We start from the raw sequence: 24367 nt of genomic DNA on the forward strand, positions 1-24367 counted from the left end.
TGTGTATTTGATGTTATGAAATGTGTGTATGTGGTATAAGGGAAAAAAAAAAAAAAACTTATTTTCTACATACTGTACATTACTGTTGCTCCTCTATGCCCTGCCTTTCTGATACGCGATTTCTGATTTTTTACAGAGATCATAGTTCTGAAAAGTGATGTGTGTTCTGATTGGCCAGCTATCCAGTGCATTGTGCATACAAAAAATAAGTGCTACTCTACACTGCTCAAATCTCTTTGAATTGTCAGTGACAAATTCAGTAAACAGTCCTCTGTAAAATGCAATGCATACTCACGAATATTTGGTTTGAACTGTTGTAGAACAGTGTTGTAAATACAACTTAACCACTAATTTGTAGTTGTGTCTTCTTTTGAAAGAGCAAACAAAGTAGTTTCAATTTACACAGCATCTCCATGACAACAATATGGCAACAATACTACAGCGAGAATCTAAATTACGCCTTGTTTCTTTGCGGCGTACATTTGAGCGGCGTTATGCAAATAGTGGCGTATACATGTGGGGCGTGATTAAAGGAGGCGTTTTAGGAGAGCGTTGGCAAGTCTTAACTTTTAAATAAAATATATCTTTGGGTTTGAGACTTAAGTCTTTGCAATTTTAGGGATCTTATCTATTCGGGAACAGCTTGTAACACTCTCAATAGAAAGGAAAACTTTAAATTGCAAAATATGATTTGCCAAAAGAAACAAACTTTATACAACAGACTTCAATGTAATCAATACAAAGACTGTTTTTTTCCCCGTTTAAAGCATAAAATGTATTTTATTTTACAAGATTACACTTTCATGAGATTACACCTAAAGACAAAAAGTCATTTGTCAAGAGATAACTTACATTCAGGATAAATATACTTATGAAGAAAAATTGCATAAGATATTAACACTTCACAGAATACATTTTGAAGTTCTCTCTCTCTCTCTCTCTCTCTCTCTCTCTCTCTCTCTCTCTCTCCTAAGTTTTAAGCATAAATACGAGTAAATTTTTTGAAGATTTCACTTAAAATAAGAATTCCATTGAAGGTAAAAATGTTAGGTAAGAAAAACTGATTAAAAGATAGGGTTTTGATGTTGTTGTTTTACCTGATTTAAAATTCATATACATTTAGTACAGATTGCACTTAATATAAGACTTCAATTAAAGATAGACATACTTGTGAAGAAAATGTGCATGAGATATTAAAACTTTTTTTATATATATATATTTCTTGTATTTTCCCCCCAAAAAAACAATTGCCAAGAGAAATAAACTTCATTTAAAATAAATACCCCAATAATATTACACAGTTTTGCTTCTCAAGTATAGAAATCTTGTAGTTTTTTTGTACTGAAAAGCAAGGCAGATAGAACAACAAGGATTTTTCCTTTTTTTTTTTTTTAATACAAAGCGCAGTGCACCAAAGAGTCGCTGTAATTATGTATTTAATCATCATATTCATGTTTGTTTGGATGTTGGCATCAAGCTTCGGGGTGGCAGTCATGCTCCATGACAGAGGCGACATTTTTTGCAGCATTTTTGTGCCGCATGCGACGTCCCTCTTCCAAACTCCCCATCCCATTTCCTTTCATAGCAATTGCATTCAATCTCAGCCATTATTTATTTTAATTAACACTGCTGTCTCATTGAATTTATGCCGAAGAACACGGATTCATTTAGATGGTTGTATTTCCTGAGGAGACCCGGGGGGCTCTCGAGATGTTACAGACGAGAAGAAATGATGAGGATACAGCTGCTGGAGTGATTCGCTTGATTTCTCTCTCAATTCTGCAATCACACCAAAATGGGCACAAATCATTATTCCTTCATTTTCATTCTCAATGATCACATCCTTCACATCCTGAGAAAAAGAGTATGATGGGATTCTAAGCACTTACGAGCAGAGATTGTAGTTCACAGGTGGTTTGTTGGGGGCATAAGCCCTGTTGGCCTATGCATTGGCACAGATTACCTTCATGTGTTGATGTATTTGTAAGACGTATGATGATTGTTATTCATTTTTAAACTAGTTTATGATACAGCTGTGAACCATGATTTGTTTCTTTATTTTGTTTTGGGGAAGGCATAAGAAGATTCAATGATTCGCTCGGATCTGCAAAAAAGTTAATGATGTGGTGCATCGATTTCAAAAAGTGTGCATTGGATACAAGTTGGCATTTGTATCGATTCACATATCAAACAGTGAATATAATTGTGCTGTTTAATACATTTGAGACGTGTTTTCATCAGTGCATAACTGACATGTCACAGGTATATTTTTCATCTGTAAATGTAAGAAAGTCATGCAAACATATTAATTTTTCTAGCCTTTTGTAGAATTTTAAACCTACATGTAAGTGTATTTTTATTATAGCAGTAACTGTAAAGAGTCTATTGTAATGGTAAAAAAAAAGCAAATACAGTAATTACAAAGCTCAGATGAGTTGTGTTTTTCTTAAAGCAGTTAAAATGTACTTTTAATTTAGTGATTTTAATGCTTTGAAGAGCCATTTTAGATTATAATGTTGTAATGTTCTGCTAACTATAAAAGGTATAGCTGTTAAAACCAGAGTGAAAGGCTGCATGAGTATAATATTATGTGAGAGAGTCAGTGGTAATATCATTGTGTTCATATTGGTCAGTGTTAGAGGAACTCAGCTTAGCCGGACAGTTAGCCTGCCCTGAACCAGTTTAGTTTCCCAGCATAAGTTGCCGCAGTGACTGAAGTTGATCTTTGTTAAATTTGCTTCATGGAACCACATCATTTGACAATGAGTTAGACTAACTGAAATAAGCTTGGCTTATTTGGTAAACTTGTTTTATGAAACAGGCCTTGAGGTGTTAGAAGTCAGAAGAAACATAAGTTAATTTTGCTATTTTGATTTGTATATATATATATATATATATATATATATATATATATATATAAATTTAAGACTGCAGTGGATGTATATAATATATGCATAATAGTGGATTAATTCTTGCAATAGTTCGTGATATCATAAAAAAGCTGTTTTTGAACAATCTGTGCAGCTTAGTTTTCATAAATGACAAGACATTGGCGAATGATTTGAGTCTCTGTATTGCAGAATCGTTACATTTCCCCAAATGAAAAACCATTTCCCTTCATTTGGACACAATTGCCTCTCAATTCTCTTGTACCCTTGAGTCATTATGATAACTACCACAATTTCAGAGTAAATACCCCACAAATCATTTTTCAGTATGTGAATCTCAGAGATAGCACTGAAAATGAAGAATACAAACCATATGAAGATATTAGAGATAAAATGCATACATTATATATATATATATATATATATATATATATATATATGAAAAAAAATACAAAATAATTGTTTCCAATTATCAGCAGCTACATCAAACCACCCAGACCCAATTTAGAAGAGCTCAGAATGATTAAGGGGGAGGAAAGTGAGAGTCCAACTATCATTTTGTTTGCGTAAAATGGAATAAAGCTTCACGGCTGACCTTATTCCAATTTCCACACAACATGGCATTCTATTGCATGGTGGCAATAGTAAATATATATATATATATATATATATATATATATATATATATATATATATAAGGATTTGAAAGCACATCTGGAGTGTCCAAAATGTATAATATGGACGCAGCTGTTAAAGGAAAGGTGCCTGCAGTTGCACCAGAATCTCTTGCTCTACTGCAGCTTTCTGCAAAGCCTCCATCTCCTGAATTGTAGCGCTGATTGAACTGTTATACAAATCTGCAATTATAGGCCTTCTGGGTGGTTCTCTCACCGGTGCTGGTCTCTTGTGTAATATGCTATTAAACCAATAAGTCACTTGAGTCCCTGCGTCGCAGTGATTTTACCATGTCTAAGGAGTTTTGTACCTTTTAACCATGATCAAATCACTGTAAAACTGTAACATGTCATGGCAACCATCTAAAACACCACAGCATGATGCGTTTTTTTAAATGATTATTATTATTATTATTAGTAGCAGTAGTAGTAGTGGCAGTAATTCATGATTATTTATAAGAAGAGTCATCACTATAATCATAATTGTGTCCACAAATAAGATATTAGAATAGAATAGAATAGAATAGAATAGAATTAATATATTCTATATTTTTATGTTCGCCAATCAACTTTTCTAAATATAGATTTCACATTTTTAGAATATATATATATATATATATATAATGAATGAATAAATTATTATTTAATTAATGTGAGCTGTCAGATTTGCATCTGTTGTTTTATTTGTTGTTATATTAATCCAATCAGTTTTCAGATGCAGGGATGGGCTTTTATGAGCATAATTATTGTTTTTCAAAACTCTACAGTTCCTGTTTTTGCCATAAGAGAATATAGCTTGTGTTTTATTCGAGGCAAATGAAATAGCTTTGATTGTGATATGCCTCTTCTGTCAGCCGCAGTTACATTTCTCATTACACAGATCGTTTGGTGGATGGTTTGTTGAGCAGTAAAATGCGTAATGATCCGTTGTGCGCCACTGCAGTGTAAATTTGTAAAGTTTTATGACTGATGTCTTTAAAAAGACAATTCTGCTCATATATATGTACACCCACACAATCCCATCATTCATTGGCTAAGGATAAAAAAAAACAAAAAAAAAACTTCTTTAAATGATCCATCTCTGGCGCTGAAGGATCCACACACACCAAAAGAGCGATTGAAGATTGTTGTGATGCTGTCTGTCAATCCTTACCAGATACATACGATCTCTGATCTATTTTCTCTTTTGTAAAATCAAGTGTTTTCACAGATAGCGGATGGCATGTGCATGTACAGAGGAGTGTTGTGCATGTTGGTAGTTTTTATTATTCAACACCTCAAAAAAAAATACTCTGTGTTCCCCGGCTGTGTGTCATCTTGTGTGACTCTTCCATGAGGCGTGAGTGTGTTATGAAATATTAGTGAAATGTCTGCAGAGCGGCCCGTTGCACAGTGAAAGATGGCTTTTAAATGGAGCGTGTGAGTGCGGTGCACACATCCGCTCTGCAGTCATGGCTCCTGTTCTTTTGAGAGCACATGCAGGCGTCCTGGCAGAATATTTTTTTGAAGTGCACTTAGAAGCATGTTTGCAAGTGACCTGCATGTTGATGATTCGGTACTAATGAAGTCAGACAGAGCCTACTGTTAAATGAGGGTCTTAAAAGCATTAGACTATATCCAAGGGAGGAATATTATACAAAAGTCCTTGATCTGCACAGCAAAGGTTTCATTGCTCTTCATTGCAACTAACAAACAAGCCTTTTTTTCTTTTTCTTTTTTTTTTTATTATTTTTACATTTTGGACAGCACCTTGTTTTAGGCACTGCATCATGACACATGAATCGCACTAAAAGCACACACTGTTTTGTTTTATTTATTTATGTCTTTAGTTTTTTATGGAAATAATTAATGTTAAACATACTATAACAGTAAAAACACCATATTACTATAAATCCCAGAGTGTTTTAGCATTTTCTGGAGAGAATGGCTTGAATATGAGAAATAACAATGCTTTAGTATTGTTTTCAATGTATTGTTTTTTTTTTTTTATTGTGATTTTATTATTTTTATTCATTTATTTTGTTCTTTTGACAGTGATTTCATTGCATTGTTATACAATTGCTAAGGTGTTCTGTGTAGGTTTAATGTGTTGCTATGCCGTTTCTAAGGTGTTCTAAGTGATTTAGTGTGTTGCTGTGTAGTTTCTAAGGTATTCTGAGTGATATTAATGTATTACCATGCAGTTGCTAAGGTGTTGGGAATGATTTTACTATGAGGTTACTAAGGTGTCTTCCATAGCTAATTTCGTTTAACTGATGATAAGCTGTAAGCTGGTGTGATTTCTATATCCTTATGAAGACGAAACATTGAAAAGTCTGTATTTTATTTTTGTTGTTTTATTTGAGTCCTAAATTTCCCACTCAAACCCCTTTAATCAATTTGTCTCCAAGCCTCAAGAGCACAAAACCCACAGTGAGACTTAACGGTGTATTTCTGGAGCATTTGCATTCCACTGTAGTGCGTGTCTGCCTTTCAGAGCGCCGCTGCGGGTTTGAAAGTTATTCAGATGAGTGTGTGGAAAGTAGCAGAATGGCTAAGTGACAGCACTGAGCGAACGCACCTCTCATGCCTTAAGTTGGAATTAAAAGGAGCAGAGGAGACGACTCAGTGCTGTTGTGAGGGGCTTTTTTGTCTCACATAAACCCATTCAGACACATGCTGAGGTGAAACTACAAGACATGCACGAGGGGGGATGAGTCTTGAGGCTCAACGTGACAGATGCATGTACCCCCCCCCATGTTATTATTTGCGTCCTTTTTAATGCAAACTTTTTAACTGTTATAGTAAAATAAGAAACTTATAATAATAAACTAATAAAACATTAACAATAGTATGATGATTATGATGATGATAATAATAGCAATAATAATAGGCTTTACTATACAAAATATGTTATTGCCCGAAAAACAAAGTCGATTGTCTGTGCCCACTACGGATTTCCCTATTCATTAATATTTTTTTCCTCACTGTTTTAAGAGTTTACTTTTTATGTGTCCTTCTCAAGGTGATTCTCAACAGGACGGGCTGGTTTTACCATTGGTGTAAAACGAATTCACCCATAAAGAATTGTAATATTTCATGTCATTTGTCAGCCATGCTTTCTGTGCACTATTGCGTCATATCTGCGGTCCATCGCAACACACATCCATTCTGCCCCACATAAACCCCAATCTGTTTCTCAGCCTGGAGTCCTTTCGCTTTTTAGTGTGGCTTGAGTTATTCATCCCATTGCAGGTCCTTGTGGGTTTTTGAGGGATTTAGTCATGCCTCTTTCTTTGTTGTGCTGATAAATGTAGTTGGTTCATGTTAGGCCTTCCTCATCAAGTCAGCAACAAAGCTTCAATCGCCTTTGCGCTGAAAAATTGGAAATGAATTAAAAATAAAAAAGTACACATAAAATGACACCCACTCACTGCAAACAACCGTCTCTCATTCTTTATCTTTTTTTTTGTCTTTATAGCTATACTCTTCGAGTGGTTGGCAATGGGATTAAAGCCCAAGCTGAAAACCCAGAAGTCAAAGTGAAGGAGGCCGACCCGATGATCAGTCAAGTCATTGATAAACTGAAGCATGTCAATCAGGTGAGTCTAGTCAGGAGAAATACAGTCAAATGAAACAATGTAATGTGTTCCTTGATGTCCCACAAAATCCAGTTTCATGAGTTGCAGTGTTTTCATGCCAACAGATCAGAGCAGATCTAATTAGCTCTGCTCATGGATGCATGAAACGGTACGTTGTGTGAATAAAATGTGTTAACGTTATTTTTTTTTCTGTTGAGAATAGTTAAAGGATCTGAGAATCATAAAATATGTTACAATTTTACATGATTTTTTTTATGTTTTCATATTTTAATTTTAGTGAAGGTTTTAGTAATTTGTTGTGTTTCATAATTTTATTACTTAATTTTAAGAATTGTATAACTTATTTTTATGAGAAATGCTGCCTTGGTAACTAGCTGAAATTAAAAAGGTTTTATTTTTATTTTTTTATTAATAAAAAGTTGCATATGTCTATGAATCAAATATGTATTTATATTTATATATTTATTATAATTTTTTTTTATGAATATAACCCTTGTCATAGGATATTTAAATCTGTGTTGCTGTTCTCTTTTTGCATCCAGTTCTGGTGTCCTTTAGATTGTGGTTTTACATCTAAACATCCATTTTTAATTCTTCTCTTATTTCAGAATTTTTAAATCATTGGCTACATTTACATTCATCCATATAATACGATTAGGGCTTTACGGTGATTGAGCTGGAACTCACGTAAACAAAATACTGTGATTGTTAATGTGATTATGCTCATAATAACCACAGTAACCATAACTACAGTGAAATATGTGCACTGTGGTTTTAATCACACTATTGGTGTTTTAATCGCATTTCTTACACAAGTGCACCAGATTGATGGTGTGTTTTGCTTACGGAGGGAATAACACACATGCACTGTTGGCAATGCGAGCAATTTATGTAGCTGTTTATTTTAAAAATGTCTTCCCTCGTATTACCTATTACTATAATCAGTCATAGGATTTCAAAGCAGCCTGTTTTATAAGCTGTAATGGACGGCGAATGCACCAGAAAAGAGAACTTGAACTAAACATTGTTCACATTTGTTTTAAGTATAAACTCAATGAATGTTGATGCATTTTTCAGGCAAAATACTTTATAAGTTGTTATTTTGCTTCTTGAAATAAAGGAATAGTTTACTCCAAAATGAAAATGTGTTGCTGATGTACTATTCCTCAGACTACCCAAGATGTAGATGAGTTTGTTTATTAATGGGAACAGATTTGGAGAAATTTAGCATTACGTCATTTGCTCCCCAATGGATCCTCTGCAGTGAATGGGTGCCGTCAGAATGAAAGTCCAGCAGCTGATAAAAACAGCACAATGTTTCATTTTGGGGTGAGCTATTGCTTTAATTGAAAGGGAAAACTAACATTTCTTTGTTGAAGCATAAATTCATTTTTTCAAGAAATCATTAAAAATATATATTTTTACAGTGCATCTAAATTACTTACATTTACATTTGGAATATGCTTTTATTCAAAGTGACCCACACTGCATGCTGTACATTTATTCAGTTCATGCATTCCCTGGGAATTGAACCCGTGACCCTAGCGTTGCTATAGTCAGCAACACCAAGGTCATGGATTTGAATCCTGGAAAAATGCATGTTCTGATAAATTATACACCTTGTATACAATGCAGATTGCTAGATACCAGCATTTGCCAAATGCATAAATGCAAATATTTTATATATTATATATATTCACTTTTTTATGATGAATATTATTTGCACATTTCCGTATGTGATTCTCAATTATTATTTCATAGCTGGATGTGAACAAACTCGACTTTTGTATGGATGAAAAAACATCGCCGTCTAACCTCCACAGCCAAAAGTACTGAGGTTCCCTGAACAAACAAACGTCTGTGTTGATTTGATAATTATTGTCATCACTCTCAGTTTGGAGGATGGTAAAAGCTCAAATGCAGACTCATGCTTGAATGTTTTGCTTTAATCAATATGATTGAAGGCAAATTAGTTTATGCTTCTTTTCATTTCCCTCTGTTCTGCAAAATAACACGTCACAGTGAAACACTTAGAGACCAGAAAATCAATGAATACATATTTAAAAATCAATTTTAAGCATTAACACTCTTGCGTTTATTCTATCCCTGCACCACCCGCTGGCCAAATCAATGTTGTTTTACCCTCCTGAAGCAACAACGTCAGGCTGATGCTGCTGTCCTGCCTGCTGGAATAGATTGTGTTTCTTCCCTCCATGCTGGATGTGCTTCAAGACAAAAACAGACAGATCTTGATCTATCAGAAGAAGTCTGGCATGTTCTGATCTTGAGAAACATTTCGTACAAAGTGTTATCATCTCTTTTGCTTTTCATATGTATTTTTGGGAACACACGTTTATCCATTTCAAAAACCTGGCCTATATGATGTTGTATTGGATTTTTATACATTTTCCATGATGGGGAAAAAAAATATCCAGAATGCATTATATATATACTGTCTATATATATATATATATATATATATATATATATATATATATATATATATATATATATATATATATGTATGTTTTAGTAACTTTTGTTTTAGTTTTAGTTATTTTAGTGCATCTAGTTAAACTAAAATAAAATGACAATTATTAATAAACTTTCTCTAATACTTTACTGATGCCTTTTTAAAATTGATTTCATTCAATTTTGTTTGCCGCAGCAAAATGCCTTGCAGTTCAAAGGGGTTGAATAATTTTGATTTCAACTGTGTATATATATATATATATATATATATATATATATATATATATATATATAGTCTAACACATCCAGTGTAATCAGACTTTAGCCATTAAAATGTTTTCAAGATACTGAAAAAATGTCAGGGCATAGCAAAACTTCAGGTCCCCAAAAACCCCTCAGACCCCAGAAGGTTAATGCACTACTGTGTTTTATATTCTGCAGTACATCTCAAAATTGGGAAGATTGCAATTCAGATTGTGGATCGTAATCGTGTGTTATTAAATCATGATATGATATTTTGGGAAGGTCGCCCATCCCTGGATAAAGGCAAAGTATTTTAACACTTAAAAATTGCACACCTCTATGGCATTATAGCAAAATTACATCTGCTTTAAGTATCAACTCTTTCTTGTCTCAATATTTCTCATGATCAAGGACATCTTGATGGTAGCAAGGTGTTGATGGGGAAAAATGTGGGAGAGAGATTGAAAGAGATTTTAAGAGAAAGCATTTCAGACGTTTCATCACAGCAGGTTCACTTCAGTCTTTCTGCCTGGAGCTACAATCATTTTATGGGCTGGTGCCACTGTTATCTATGATAACACGACAAAGTGTACTCCTTAATGACGATGAACACTGGAACACAGAGAGGACATTTACTGGGAATCTCAGCGTGAAGCCACTGGTCCGCTGACTGATCCAGCAGGACATGATGTCCAGAGCAATCAGAGAAACCTCCTTCTGGTGAGGAAATGGCTCGATCGGTGGGGGTATGATGACTTTTTTAAGTGTGATGATATCCAATTATGGGCTGGCAGAACATTTTGATCAGGTGTTAGGAACTGTTGAATTGGACACTTTCAGACTCTTACTAGAATTTGTACCTTTGACCAAAAGAAAAACAGTGTGAGCTGTCTTCAGAAGATCAGACAATCACTAGTGTGACAAGACAAGAGTAAAGTGCGGATAACATGGCACTTTAATATGTGCTGAATGGTCCTGATTATATTGATATCAATAAATTTTTAACATGGTTGTACCTAGGGTTATTGCAGTAACAAAATGGAATAAAATATTTAAATGGAATAAAATATTTAAAAACATAAAATGAAAATTAGGTTGCCAAGGCAACAATATTATTTTTAATGTAGTTCAACCTGATGTAATAACTAAAGGTAAACACTGACATATATATGTATGTATGAAATAACTAAAACATATATATATATATATATATAATGTAGTATATAACCCACAAAGCATCATGGTAGCCTACTGTTTAGAGCGACGAATGAGCAAATTTCATACAGAGTTTCATACAAAATTTCATACAGAACAATAATCTACTGGAACAACATAGCACAACAACGTTCAGAATCGACAAACACAGACTGCATAGACTCAAACTTAAATACAGGGAATGATTAACAAATACAGGTGTACTGAATGACTAATTAAACTAAACGAGGTCAGGAAGGACCATATAAGGAAACACAGGAACAGGAACAGAAACAGGGGCAAAACATGACATAGAATAGACCAGAACCCTGACATATCGCCCCCATCCTGGAAGGTGCATCCTTCATAGAACAACCAAAGGTGGGGGCATGGGTGGGAACTAAGGAGGAGGCTACGGAGTAGGAAGGACACCGCATGGTGGCTGGCCAACAGAGTCCAGGGAGGTGACGAAGGGAGGAGACAGGAGGGACTTGGAGCAGGAGGAGTCCAGCTAGACCCAGGCCACAGCCATAATGAGAGCCCACGGTGGAGCAGACAGAGGGAGGAGGAATGGCCGCTGTCTCAAGGGGGCTAACCAACGGTGGCAGAGCAGGTGGTGGAGGACCCGAGGCGGAGAGCTGATGAGCCAGGGATGCTGAGGATCCGGGAAGCCAGGATGGAGCTGAAGGCTCTGGCGACCGTGGTGGAGATGGAGATCCAGAGATCAGTGGCAGAGCTGGAGCGACAGAGGACTGTGGCAGAGTCGAGAGGATGAAGGAGCCTGATGGAGCCAGAGGGAAGAAAGGATGAGGCAAAGACAGTGGAGTGGAGTCCCAAGGCGCAGGATGGTCAACGCCAGACTTAGGCAGAGCCGGACGGACGAGGGAGCCTAGTGGAGCTGATGAATTGATGGGTGACGTTGGAGGCGAGGAAGCTAGTAGCCGAGGTAGTGCCGCTGGGTGTACAGCTGAGGCGGAGCCCGGGTTTTAGATGCTGGAGGCAGAGGTGAGGGATTATCCAGCCACGAGCTGAACACGGGAACAGGATGGTGCTCTGGCTGAGTGGACACTTGAGGGCACTTACAAGGAGTGGGCAGTGGAGACGCTCTGGACTGGATTCGGGACTTTAGCCTTCTCCTATTTAGTTTGGCAGTTTTGCGACGCCATACTCTGCTCACCCTCATGCGTGGTGCGGGGGCTGAGCACCTCTCCGCACTCACACCATCTGTGGCTTTTTCCTTCGTGACAGGCTATGTAGCCAGCTCTCGCACCTGGACTGACGTCACGGCCTCCGGCTCCATGGCGATCCTCAGCTCTGTCGCTCTCTCTGTAGATAGCTCGTTGGTTGAGGCAGGCTCAGGCTCTCTGTCAGCGGTGGACTCGGCCTGGTGCTCCATGCAGCGGGGAGATGGTGGGCTGGGCTCTGGGTCAGGAGTGACACAAAGGTGGTGAAACTCGCTCGAGTGCCTTCCTCGGACGACAGTGCTCTGTACGCCAAGTTTAGGGTGGCATCATAGAACGGACAGAGCATGTCATTCGGTTAGCTGAAGAGGCTGGCAAGGACCATGAACAGTCTGGTGTGGCCCTTGAGCGATCTTTCACTGCAGGAGGAGGTTTTTTTCCAATTTGGCGACAAATACACCAAAAACAATTCTGTCACAGTAGCCTACTGTTAGGAGCAAAGAATGAGGAAACAAGAAATTTCATACAGAACAGTCTTTAATAATACACTGGAGTACAACAATATTCATGAACAGACACAAACAGACTGTACAGACTCAAACTTAAGTACAGGGGATGACTAACAAACACAGGTGTACTAAATGACTAATTAAACTAAACGAGGACAGGAAAAAGACCATATAAGGAAACCCAGGAACAGAAATGAGCAAAACACAACATAGAACAGTCCAGAGCCCTGACACAAAGGATGTACCTTCTGGTCATTTGATTTTCTACTTAAAAAGAAATAAAGAGAAATTAGAAATGGTACCAGCTGTCAAAAATTACTGTGTCATTGGCATACTATCTCTGTACCACTGTATCACCATGGTACTATCTTTATATTTTGCACATATACTGTAGTTTAACTATGGTATTCTTGGAAGTATATTATGAGTGCACTTTTACCATGAAATGGTAAAAATCAAAAGTACCATGGTACTTTTTTTTTTTTGTAAGTAAAAACATTTTAGACAAAAAAAGTAAAAAGTATTTTGGACATTTACCACAACATTACTATGGTATGTTTGGAAGTACTTTGTATTGAGTGCCAGTAGTAAACCTTTTCTATGACATTGTAAATATCAAAATAACCATAGTATTACCACAGTACACTATTATGTGTAAAAACATAGCTTTATAAATTGTAACAGTAGTACTGTGATATTTTGGAAAATTAATTAACAGTATGATGATGGTATTACCACAGTACTGTTTGTAGTAGAAACCATGGTACTACTGTGGTGTTTTGGACATGTACCATAGTTGTTCCATGTTTTTTTTTTGGAAATATTTTCTGCTTTGTATGAATAATATGGCACGTCACAAAAAAAAAATAATAATAACAATTAATAATAATAGTTTTTATGGCACAAAAAACAAACAAACATAAAATCATATTAGCATTGTAGCATGTTTGGTCCTTTTTTGACTCCAAACTGAAACTCCAGGAAGAATCACAGTGAATCAATGCAGTGTGAATGCAATGGGATAATGGTGTTATTATTATGGGCTAACCATAACCCATGATCCCGAGCAGCCCAAAGACAACACAAGCTTTCAGTACAACTTGCCTGTGGCAGAAAGCCACCCTGCAGCTTCAGTTTGCCCAAAGCACCAGGCTAATGAGCTTCTCTCCTTGAGCAGACTTAGGAAAAGATACCCATTGCCTCTTTTTCAACCCATTAATCCTTCAAAAATTTCATTGTAATGCAGGGCTTTAGTTCTGGTCCATGAGGTATCAGTTTAGCATCAATGCTTTACTTTCTTTGTCCAATAATTACTTTCCCGTTTCAAGTCTAGCATCTTTCTTAACCAAACGCATTCTGAATATGATAAATCAGACCTATAAGCATAAAATAAACCCAATATTGTTTATTAATAATAATGTATATTTGGACAAAAGGCTGCATATGCACAAGCGAACTGAACTGTGCTGGTCATGAAGGTGCACCTCTGTTGTGAATACACTCTTCCCATAGGCGCTTAAACACGGCCGCACGAAGATTCCATAACATTATTTAACAGTAATGTTCTCATTACATTATGGCAGACTTGCCCTGCACATGTTGCACTTCACTCTATGTAACTGTTTGAAGTGATTCCAATAATATTCCAAGCAATTAAAAACCATCATGGCAAACAGTGCGCATCTGAAGTGTCTCTGCAGGAAATAATGCATTATTTATCGGCTTTAATATATTGGCAAAAAAAAAATTATTGGTTCAATAACTTTAACATTAAAATGTAAAATTTATCGGCCAATACAGGTTTGGAGGCCGATATATATTGTGCATCCATAATCAGTATGAACTTTCAACATTCAATTCAAATAAATTTAGCTGCACAAACTATGTAGGCTACAACTTCAAGTGGTAGAGGATTGCGTTAGCAAGCGCAAGGTCGGGGGTTCGAATCCCAGGGAACACATGTTAGGAAAAATTGTTTGCCTGAATGCAATGTAACTCGCTTTGGATAAAAGCGTCTGCTAAATGCATATATTTTATATATAGAATTACAACCCGAATTCCGGAAAAGTTGGGACGTTTTTTAAATTTTAATAAAATGAAAACTAAAGGAATTTCAAATCACATGAGCCAATATTTTATTCACAATAGAACATAGATAACATAGCAAATGTTTAAACTGAGACATTTTACACTTTTATCCACTTAATTAGCTCATTTAAAATTTAATGCCTGCTACAGGTCTCAAAAAAGTTGGCACGGGGGCAACAAATGGCTAAAAAAGCAAGCAGTTTTGAAAAGATTCAGCTGGGAGAACATCTAGTGATTAATTACGTTAATTGATATCAGGTCTGTAACATGATTAGCTATAAAAGCTTTGTCTTAGAGAAGCAGAGTCTCTCAGAATTAAAGATGGGCAATAGCTCTCCAATCTTTGAAAGACTGCGTAAAAAAATTGTGGAAAACTTTAAAAACAATGTTCCTCAACATCAAATTGCAAAGGCTTTGCAAATCTCATCATCTACAGTGCTTAACATCATCAAAAGATTCAGAGAAACTGGAGAAATCTCTGTGCGTAAGGGACAAGGCCGGAGACCTTTATTGGATGCCCGTGGTCTTCGGGCTCTCAGACGACACTGCATCACTCATCGGCATGATTGTGTCAATGACATTACTAAATGGGCCCAGGAATACTTTCAGAAACCACTGTCGGTAAACACAATCCGCCGTGCCATCAGCAGATGCCAACTAAAGCTCTATCATGCAAAAAGGAAGCCTTATGTGAACATGGTCCAGAAGCGCCGTCGTGTCCTGTGGGCCAAGGCTCATTTAAAATGGACTATTTCAAAGTGGAATAGTGTTTTATGGTCAGACGAGTCCAAATTTGACATTCTTGCCGGGCTAATGAGGAGGGAGACCTTCCAGCATGTTATCAGCGTTCAGTTCAAAAGCCAGCATCTCTGATGGTATGGGGGTGCATAAGTGCATACGGTATGGGCAGCTTGCATGTTTTGAAAGGCTCTGTGAATGCTGAAAGGTATATAAAGGTTTTAGAGCAACATATGCTTCCCTCCAAACAACGTCTATTTCAGGGAAGGCCTTGTTTATTTCAGCAGGACAATGCAAAACCACATACTGCAGCTATAACAACAGCATGGCTTTGTCGTAGAAGAGTCCGGGTGCTAACCTGGCCTGCCTGCAGTCCAGATCTTTCACCTATAGAGAACATTTGGCGCATCATTAAACGAAAAATACGTCAAAGACGACCACAAACTCTTCAGCAGCTGGAAATCTATATAAGGCAAGAATGGGACCAAATTCCAACAGCAAAACTCCAGCAACTCATAGCCTCAATGCCCAGACGTCTTCAAACTGTTTTGAAAAGAAAAGGAGATGCTACACCATGGTAAACATGCCCCGTCCCAACTATTTTGAGACCTGTAGCAGAAATCAAAATTGAAATGAGCTCATTTTGTGCATAAAATTGTAAACTTTCTCAGTTAAAACATTTGCTATGTTATCTATGTTCTATTGTGAATAAAATATTGGCTCATGTGATTTGAAAGTCTTTTAGTTTTCATTTTATTAAAATTTAAAAAACGTCCCAACTTTTCCGGAATTCGGGTTGTATATACATAACAAAAAAGTGTGAAAAAAAAACAGAAAATATGTCATATTCTAGGTTCTTCAAAGTAGCCACCTTTTGCTTTGATTACTGCTTTGCACACTCTTGGCATTCTCTTGATGAGCTTCAAGAGGTAGTCACCTGAAATGGTCTTCCAACAGTCTTGAAGGAGTTCCCTGAGAGATGCTTAGCACTTGTTGGCCCTTTTGCCTTCTGTCTGCAGTCCAGCTCACCCCTAAACCATCTCGATTGGGTTCAGGTCCGGTGACTGTGGAGGCCAGGTCATCTGGCGCAGCACCCTATTACTCTCCTTTTTGGTCAAATAGCAATTTTCATAGTCATGAAAATAAAGAAAACTCTTTGAATGAGAAGGTGTGTCCAAACTTTTGGTCTGTACTATATATATATATATATATATATATATATAGTGGAAATATGGCACCTGTGTTTGGCTTTGCCACTGACACTGTCTGTTTACCGCACTGTGTCCTACCTGTCCTGTGCGGCATCCTGTTTTTTATATTACTTCTTAAAGATGGACTCACTGCTCAGGTGTATGATCGCCAAACTCTTCCAAACATAAGATCATCAATGGTAGATCATAATATTCCACCACCCTGGGCTGATATTCCAGAGGCAATATTGTCCACATCAGTTTACTCAGCTGTACTTTCTGACCAAAGTTCCCGAAGGCATAGGAGGAAGTGGGAAAGAAGGGCCGGGATTTAGGTTGTCCTGGAAGCGAGGAGTTGTTGGAAAACAACGTTGATCACTTCAGATGAGCTCAGCCCTGGTAAATTCGGCCCATCCGTGGAATGAGCTTTCCTTGTCTATGGCTGACAATGTCAGATTCTCCTGTTTCCGTCCCGTCTTCCCGGATACGTTTGTGGAAACCATTTTTCCGCCGGTGAGTGGAGTCTTCGCATGCAGCGGATAGAGTCCAAAGGATTATACATTTATTAGTCAGCCTAGACTTTCAGGCCGTGGTGGAGGACTTGTTTAGAAACCTTTTTTTTTTCTATTGCCGGACAGTAAATGTTGGGAGGTTTTCCTCTTTTGAATTTCAAGTGATTCAAGTTGGTTGTACAGATCCCTGTTATTGTATTTGAATTCATCGTCATCCTGGCCCGAAGAGCTCCTTCTTAGATGATTTTAGTGATTTGTTATTTTTAGCATCTATTCTTAAGATCACTAGAATTGTGATTGTTGGTGACTTCAGAATGCATATTGATGATGTTTCTGATAATTTTGCAACTGATTTTTATAAATATAACTGAGACTTTTAATCTCATCCAATATGTTACCGGTCCTACTCATATAAGAAGGCATACTCTAGATCTTGTTTTCAGCTTTGGTTTAAATATTGGTTCTGTTTTGTTCAAGGATATATTTTTTTTCAGATCATAATTGTATTTTTCATTTAATTTATTTTGTGATGTAGATTCACCATCCTGTATTCAAGCAATTAATTCTCGCATCCTGAATAATCTTTCTGCAGAAAAAAATGTCTGCTGTTTTGATAATTCGTCCATTAATATGTCAAATAGTAGCGTTGATGCTCAAGTACAATCTTTTAATGAGCATTGCCTTTCAATATTGGATGAAGTTTTTCCAGCAAAATCTAGAGCAGCTCATCTGATTAATTCCATCCCTTGAATCAGTGATACTATCCGCTCTTTTAAATGTATTTTTCATAAAACCGTGCGTCTGTGGAAATCTACTCGACTTCTAGTTCACTATCAGCATTTAAAATAACTTTTAATGGATTTTAATAATAAGATTAATGATGCCAGATTTAAGAATTTATCTAATCTTATATCTAGTAGCAGACATAATCCCAAAATTTTGTTTGACACCATACATAACATTATTATCCTCCATATCCTGCGATTTAAAATCTCTTCAGTTGATGAGTGCAACAGTTTACTCTCCTTGTCCAGGGATAAGATAAACAATAAACAAAATAATATTACTCTTTCTCCTTTACTTCAAATACCTTGTGTCTCCAGACCAGTAAACCTGGAGAATGTTTCCCCAATAACACTTGATGACCTCATTAAAGTAGTTAGTTCTATGAAAACTTCTTCTAGTTCTCTGGATGTGGTACCCACTACCTTGTTTAAAAATGTTATTGACACGATTGGTCCCTGTGTGCTATCTATAATTAGTAATACATTAACATCTGGTCAAGTTCCAGTTTATTTGAAACATGCTGTTGTTCAGCCTATACTAAAGAAAACAAATCTTGATCCATCTTTATCTCAAAATTATAGACCTATTTCTAAGTTACCTTTTATTGCTAAGGTGCTGGAAAAAGTTGTTTAAAATCAACTCTCAGCTGTTTTAGATTGTTTATAATGTGTTTGATAAATTCCAATCTGGCTTTCGTTGTATGCACTCAACTGAAACTGCTCTTCTTAGAGATTTAAATGATTTGTTAATGCAAGGTGATGCATGAGAATGCTCTTCACTGGTTTTATTGGATCTTACTGCTGCTTTTGATACAGCTGATCACTGTATATTAGTTGAGAGGCTTAGACAGCAGGTTGGTATCTCTGGAACAGCTTTGAATTAGTTCTCATCATACTTATCAGACAGGTTTTTCTCAGTAAGAGTTCTATATTATTCCTCAACAACAGCACCGGTATCCTGTGGTGCTCCCCAGGTTTCCGTTTTAGCCCCATTGCTTTTTTCTTTGTATTTGCTGCCTCTACGGAAACTGATAAGTAATTTTGAAGGCATTCACTATCATTGCTATGCAGATGATATTCAGATGTATGTTTCTTTTAAATCTCATGAAATTACAAAAGTGTCATAAACTCTATTAAAGTCTGGATGGCAAATAATTACTTAAGAATTACAGAAGTACTTATCTCGGCTCCTGCTGGTATTCTCTGAAAGGGATGGGAAATTGTGGTCCTTTATCACATTCTGTTAAATCTACCCTTCGTAATTTAGGTGTTCATATGGGACAAGCCTTCAGTTTTGATCAACATGTGAATTATTTGGTTCATAATTGTTTTTATCAGTTGAGATAAATCACAAAATTGAGGCCAGTTGTGTCCACAGCAGAGATGGAAATGATAATACATGCATTTATTTCCTTCCACCGTGATTATTGTAACTCTCTTTTTACTTGTCTTAATAATTCATCCCTGAAACGTTTACAAGTGGTTCAAAATGCTGCTGCTAAGCTTTTAACCAAGTCATCAAAAATATCTCATGTAACCCCAATTTTAATTTCTTTACATTGGCTCGCTGTCTAATTTAGAATTCATTTTAAAATTCTTGTGATGGTGTTTAGAGCATTGCATGGTCAAACCCCTGTGTATATAAAAGAGATGTTACATTTAGTCATTTAGCAGACGCTTTTATACAAAGCGACTTACAAATGAGGACAAAATCAACAAAAGAGCAATGATATACAAGTGCTATAACAAGTCTCAGTTAGCTTAAATGCAGTACACATAGCAAGGGCTTTTAAATAATATAATAAATAAAAAGAAAACGGATAGAATAGAAAAAGAATAGAGCAAGATAGTGTTAGAGGTCTTTTTTTCTTTTCTTTTGTTAAAGAGCCAGTAAGATGAAATTTCTAAGCTTCCTATCACTGTTTATAAGTCCTGTACAACAGGTTTAAATCCATGCAAGGTTAAAAAACATTGTCATTTTTTCAAAATATAATTTTAAAATTACCTCAATTCTCAGAGATCCCCAAACGGTTCGCGCGAAGCTGTTCAAAAGATTCAGTTTCCTTAAACCCCACCTTTCTGTAGCATACTGTGTTCTGATTGGTCAACTGACAACTTCACGGTAAACAATGCGTTAGCATTAACATATAGTGCTAGCGCGACATACTGATAAGATGCTCGGGAGAAAACAAACACATAACTTCATAATCACACTTACAGGTTGTGATTCGGAGATGCTTGTTGGTCCAAATAAAGTTGGTAATGAACCCTCTTTTATGGCCAAACGCTTTGAAAATCCCGCCTTGAACCGAGATTAGAAAAGCAGTCATCAGTGAAATGTTGTGAACACAACAAAAGGGATTTGTTGTACTGTTCTGGTATTGTGGTAAAAATGAATTTTAGCCATTGGTTCTTCTGATCTTCATTCTTTAGCAGTGAAAGTAAAACAAACTTGCCTTTACAATTAAAAACACACTGTCTCCTCGACATGATGCTATCACACCAACTACTAACCAGAGCGTCTGTGTGGGGGGTGGGGCAGGTCAGAGTTTTGTTTCTCCCAAGACGGTAGGCGGAGATTATTATGCAAAGTGTTCTCGTTATGTCCAAAGAGATGGGCAAAAGATTTGAAATCTATAACGACTCGTTTCAGTGATTCAGAGTTTACTCCTTACTTTAGAAGCCAATAACTTTATAAATCGTGTACTTTTTGGTTGAATTACTTTGCACATTGTTTACACTGATGGACAGACATCATTCACTGTAATACAGGTAATTTTTTATTTCTCATCTGTGTGGCTCTTTAATTGTATAATAAACGAAAAGAAAACAGATATAATACAAACAGATTAGAAAGCTAGTTAGAGATTTTTTTTAAGAACATAATAAGAATAGAATGAGTGCTTAAGTTTAGAGGGTCAAATAAAGATGGAAGAGATGAGTTTTAAGAGATGTTGCTACCCTAAAACTCCAGTAGCTGTGGAATGCTCTTCCTCTGAATCTGAGATCTGTGGACTCTTGACATTTTTAAAAAGCAGCCGAAAATGCACTTGTTTAAACTTGCTTTTATCTAATATCTTCCTTTTTAATTGTCATGACCAAACTTGTTTTTGTCTAATCTGTTTCTTTTAAATGTCATGTCTATTTTTTTATATTTTCGTTTACAATTTTGATGTAAAGCACTTTGTGACACTTGCTCTTGAAAAGTGCTATAAAATAAACATTACCTACTTATTATATATATATATATATATATATATATATATATATATATAGCTGGAGTCAGTGCTTCAAGAACCACTACACACAGACGGACATATGATATAGGTTACAGCTGTTGCATTCCTTGTGGCAAGCCACTCTTGAACAACAGACAGCGTCAGAAGCGTCTAAAGACAAAAAGGACTGGACTGCTGCCGAGTGGTCCAAAGTTATGTTCTCTGATGAAAGTAAACTTTGCATTTCCTTTGGAAATCAGGGTCCCAGAGTCTGGAGGAAGACAGGAGAGACACACAATCCACGCTGCTTGAGGTCCAGTGTAAAGCTTCCACAGTCAGTGATGGTTTGGGGTGCCATGTCATCTGCTGGTATTGGTCCATTGTGTTTTCTGAGGTCCAAGGTCAACGCAGCCGTATACCAGGCAGTTCCCTGTCAAAGGAACTTCGAACTGTGTCCTCTAGGGGTCGCTTTGGGGAACACCTCGTCGTGACCCGTGTCTGAAGCATATGTTGAAAAACGCCAACGTGTTGGCTGGCGACAGCCTCTGTCGTCACTACTGGCGCGACTATAAATACGCGCCCGTAGGACCCGTCACTTATCTTCTTCATCTTCATTGACTGTTTGGTTTGAAGCGTGCATCTGAGAAACGACCAAAACGGTAAGAGCAATCTATCATTGTTATCATGGCATCCACTAGCAAGGCGTTTAAACAGTGTGTGGATCCATGTCAGCGTTATTTGACACCTGATGACACACACAGTCTTTGGTCGAAGAGCACGCGTGCAATGTCCTTGAGGGGGCAATCTGCGTGCACTGCGAGCGTTTGTCTGTGAAAAAGCTCCGCTCTCGTTTGTCTCTCTTTTCGAGGAAAGAGGGACAGCCATCTGGTTCCCGCGGCTCAGGACCCGCCATTGCCGAGGCACGGAGGAGAATGAGCTCGTGGGGATCACAGGTGGATCTCGCTGAGGAGTGTAGAGGGGGACTTTTCCTTTCACACTCTTTGGCGGCAAACGAGAGTAAACTTCAGGAGGAAGATGCGTTGTCATTAACCCATTCTGATACTGAAGTTAGTGCTCTGCTGGGTTCTACCCAGAAAGAGCAGGAGATATCTGAGAGTGGCGAAGAAGCTGAGGCTGAGCCTTCTCAATCCTCCTGCCCTGCGTATTTGGGGAGCTGTTAGAGGATCGTGTCACGGCAAAATTAGACTTGCCATGGAAGCGTGCCAGAAAAGTGACGCCACGAGGTCGCCTCGATGAGCGTTATTTGTCTGACCATAGCCCTCCAGCCCAGGTGAGCCTTCCATTCTTGCCTGACTTACATGCAGAAGTCGAAAAGGAATGGAAGAGGCCGTTTTCCTCTCGCATCCATCGATTTCAGCATACGAGTTATGCTAATATCGAGGGCATGCACGAAAACGGCTATGAGAGGATGCCCCCTGTAGAAGAGACGCTGGCTAGCTATCTCTCTGTGGGGGAAACATCCTCTCTTAAATCTCCCTCTTTGCCATCTAAGCCCCTCCAGGATACATCCCGCTTAAATGGTAAAGCATACGCAGCAGCAGGTCAGGCTGTGGCTTCATTGCACATGATGGGGCAAGGGCAGGGGCAAGAGGAATCGTGGGTCACGAAGAGGTAAGCAGGACCTGAGGGATGTGATTCAGACGAGGCAGCATTCTCGTCCGGATCGGAGCAATACCTAAGTAGTTACTCACTTCCTTTGGATGTTTTCCTTTTGGATGTTCTCCACCCAGGTATCCTCTGATACCTATCTAGAACAGGGCGTTGCTACTAAAAAACTGTTGAGACAGCTCTTTTGGCAGGTTTTTGCGAAAGCTAGCGGTAGCCCCTGTGTGACAGGCAAGACTTGGTAAAGAACGTGCTAGGTTCTTAGCCGTATCCCTTTAAAGGAATCTTTCGTGATTCCAAGCCTTCAGCTCTACCCCGGGCCGAGGCCCTATAGGTAAGTTGGGTATGTAGCTTAGGCCTTTGGCCGTAAGGGATAATGTCATGAACAGCCGTCTAACCATCCCAGGGGCGACTCGCAGTGAAATGGTAGAGTTGGTACTTAGTGTTTGCCATGATTCTGGCCTGCACTCCACTCAGCATGGCGGCATGGGTAAACTGTTCCCCAAAGCGACCCCTAGAGGACGCAGTTCGAAGTTCCCTTGACAGGGAACGTCTCAGGTTACGAATGTAACCATGGTTCTCCTGAGAGGGAACGAGACACTGCGTCCTCTAGCTCCCTGCCATGCTTTGGACGCAAGCTTCACGAAGAAGATAAGTGACGGGTCCTACGGGCGCGTATTTATAGTCGCGCCGGTAGTGACGTCAGAGGCTGTCGCCGGCCAACACGTTGGCGTTTTTCAAAGTATGCTTCAGACACGGGTCACGACGAGGTGTTCCCCAAAGCGACCCCTAGAGGATGCAGTGTCTCGTTCCCTCTCAGGGAACCATGGTTACATTCGTAACCTGAGACGTTTTAGAGCACTCCTTGCTTCCTGCTGCTGACCAACTTTATGGAGATGCAAATTTAATTTTCCAACAGGACTTGGCACCTGCACACAGTGCCAAAGCTTCCAAGATGCGATATGCCAGACCCAACAATGCAGAAGAGCTGAAGGCCACTATCAGAGCAACCTGGGCTCTCATAACACCTGAGCAGTGCCAGAGACTGATCGACTCCATGCCATGCCGCTTGCTGCAGTAATTAAGGAAAAAAAGAGCCCCAACTAAGAATTGAGTGCTGTACATGCTCATACTTTTCATGTTCATACTTTTCAGTTAGCCAAGATTTCAAATATCCTTTCTTTGTATTGGTCTTAAGGGCTTCTTCGCCCGAAAACGGGCGAAAACTTGAACGTTTTGAAATGTTTAATTTTTTTGCTTCATCGGATGGGTATGAAACTTGGTGACTTTTGTTGTATTACCTATATGAACACACAAAAAAATCAAGGAGATGATTCTGATATGTTAAAGGGTCGTAAAAAAAAAAGTCACACTTAGCTTCCTCCCGCCCGAAAACGGGCGACATAGGAAATGAATGGGAAATACGAAAAAATAGGAAAACTCAGAGAAACTTTTGGTGGTACAAGCT

At 38.0% G+C, this 24367-nt stretch overlaps 1 protein-coding gene across 1 annotated transcript in view; it reads left to right on the forward strand.

The window, feature by feature from the left end:
* LOC132142393 (glypican-5-like) overlaps positions 1–24367 on the forward strand; it is a 278158-nt gene that overhangs the window by 117669 nt on the left and 136122 nt on the right. The window contains exon 6 of the mRNA XM_059552208.1: positions 7023–7143. Within this exon, the coding sequence (XP_059408191.1) occupies positions 7023–7143 (121 nt within the window). The remainder of the gene's footprint in view (positions 1–7022; positions 7144–24367) is intronic.

This window comes from Carassius carassius, chromosome 6 (genome assembly GCF_963082965.1).
Source record: "Carassius carassius chromosome 6, fCarCar2.1, whole genome shotgun sequence".
NCBI classification, from domain to species: domain Eukaryota; kingdom Metazoa; phylum Chordata; class Actinopteri; order Cypriniformes; family Cyprinidae; genus Carassius; species Carassius carassius.